The sequence below is a fragment of the Gymnoscopelus braueri genome, assembly GCF_963280865.1.
Source record: "Gymnoscopelus braueri genome assembly, chromosome: 5".
Taxonomy (NCBI): Eukaryota; Metazoa; Chordata; class Actinopteri; order Myctophiformes; family Myctophidae; genus Gymnoscopelus; species Gymnoscopelus braueri.
The window spans coordinates 44693675-44696174 of record NC_137606.1 but is presented as its reverse complement, the minus strand read 5'-3'; the positions used below and the strand labels follow the sequence as shown (position 1 = coordinate 44696174).

The 2500-nt window shown below is 40.4% G+C and overlaps 1 protein-coding gene across 1 annotated transcript in view; it reads left to right on the top strand.

The window, feature by feature from the left end:
- The window catches only part of pde2a (phosphodiesterase 2A), a 310101-nt gene that overhangs the window by 280789 nt on the left and 26812 nt on the right, over positions 1–2500 (top strand). Inside the window, 1 exon segment of the mRNA XM_080429666.1 lies at positions 2496–2500. This exon segment is cut by the window's right edge and continues 107 nt beyond it. Coding sequence (XP_080285792.1) covers positions 2496–2500 — 5 coding nt within the window.

The following is a 2500-nucleotide window of genomic DNA, read 5'->3' as shown; positions in this document are numbered from 1 at the left end:
TATTTAAGGAAAGAAAATGATGCCCCAAGGTGCTTTTTATGCACCAGTACGGTACATAAAACATTTGGATAAAAATTTGCAATGCCGATACAGTATAAATGATGTGTTTTTGTGCAGAACAGAAACGGTACATGAATCATTTGGATGAGTTGTGGTACAGACACATAATGATGTTGGAGCGGGGGACATTTTATGCAACTCAGTCAAGGATAAAGAGACCATTAAGGAATAAATTATAGAGATAATATTTTAGGTATTTTTTTATGCAAGCAAGCAGGCACAGCCAAGATTTCAGCTCAAAGCAAGGAGAGACAGAGCTATATCCAGTGGTGGAAAGTTAAAAGTTTACTCAAGAAGGCCTACTGTACAGTTTTTAGGTACTTTTATTTACTTTACTAGAGTGTTTACATTTTTGGATGCTTTTTTTTTTTCAAACACTTTAACAGATTTGTCAAAAACGTTCAAAAATAGCATTTGTACAAGCATGCAGTGACGCGCTGTGAGCTTGTATATCTATAGCCAATGTATAAAATATGGATAAAGTGGTTAAAATGATTGTGAAGCTATTAACTAATTTTGCTGGGGACCCCCTGACCCCCCCCCCCCCCCCCCCCCCCCACACACACACCACACACACACACACACACACACACTTTGAGAACGTTCTACTCCACTACTATAAATACCACTTTTTAATCCACTATAATTATTTTAAATTATCTATTATTATAGATAAAGCTACCCAGCAGCACAGTAAAGTCATTAAAATCAGCCCCATATCTTAACCAGCTGCGACATTAAAATGATGAACACATTAATGCATTACTAATTACAATCCAATAATGATGGACCCATTCTGCATAATGAGTACTTTCACGAGTGGTATGGTAAGTATATTGTGTTGCCAATACTTTTGTAGCCTATGAAAAACCAGAGACAGGGTAGCCTACTACTTACACCACTGGCTATGCTATATCCTTCAAAGACAGGGTGAAAGATAATGATGTGTTGCCGGTCTCATTCCCCCTGTCACCTTGGTACCGCGTGTACTCTGCTGACGTGCCCTCGAGCCATGACAGTCAAACACCATGTACGGGTATTAACTCTAAATGTAGCTGTCACTGTTATATTCTGAGGAAGACACAGGATACCTTTCGCAGGATAATACTAATAATAGTCTTTATTGTCCCCTCAGGGACATTCATCTTCACAGTCTGTTCCAACAGAAAAAACATCATATAGCTCAAAACAACATAACACCAAGACAAAACATGAAGTCTCCAGTATGCACAGAACCATCATATCAGCGAGGCAGTTTGTTTAGTACACTTATGGCTGAAGGGACAAAACTCCTACTAAAACGAACCTTTTGCCATTTTAAAGTTCTGTTTCTTCGTCCAGATGGCATGAGTCTGAAGTGACGATTGCTAAACGTGTGATGGCTTTATTGTTCATATCAGAAAGTGTTGGTGTGGGAAGTCTGATGATCTTAGAGGCAATACGGGTAATACCAGTACATATACTGTACCATTGTTCTGCCTGACCTTGAAATAATCAAAGCTGCAATTCGTATGTTCCTACCCTTGTCTCCCATGTGGGATACCAAATACTTGTATACTGTTTAGCCAAAGGGAGATACTGCCCATATGAGCTTTGGGCTACTTGTCAACCTACAGGTGTCCCAACTGACACCAGGGTCTAAAGGTCTCAATGGAAGAGTTGAGAGACCACTTCCAACCACTGCAGATGTACTAGTTATATTGTATTATACCATATTGTATTAACTACCATACTAATTGGTTAAAATTAAATTTTATTCGTCCAAATAACTGCAGCGTTAACGACCACACTATTGTAGAAGAGACTAGTTCAATTCAGTGGAAATTATGTTTTTCAATCCATTTCTAAATGCATGCTTATTATTTATCATGCAAGGTATAGGGCCTGCGACCAACAGAAGTGTGCCACTGCCCTCTGCTGGCAAGGAAATCTAACTGCATGTCAGTTCTGGACATAATGGTTCAGTGTGTGTGTGTACACTGCACTGCAGTTAAACTTTTCTACGGTCAAACACACACACACACACACACACACACACACACACATACACACACACACACACACACACACACACAGAGTTCACGTAATGAGTAAGCTCACTCGAGTGACTCGATACTTCCTACACACGCAAATTGAATAAATAGTGAAAATAGCCAACTTACAACCTCTCAACTCTGTGGTGTGAGCTTTTAGATCGGATATGTTTTGCTGCGCGACACCTTGGTACAAGGTACAACAAAGTATAAAATAGGGTTTGAATGGGTTTAACAAGCTGTGTGTGTGTGTGTGTGTGTGTGTGTGTGTGTGTGTGTGTGTGTGTGTGTGTGTGTGTGTGTGTGTGTGTGTGTGTGTGTGTGTGTGTGTGTGTGTGGGCGCGGTGTGTGTGTGTGTGTGTGTGTGTGTGTGTGTGCGCGTGCGTGTGTTTTCCTCTCCAGACACA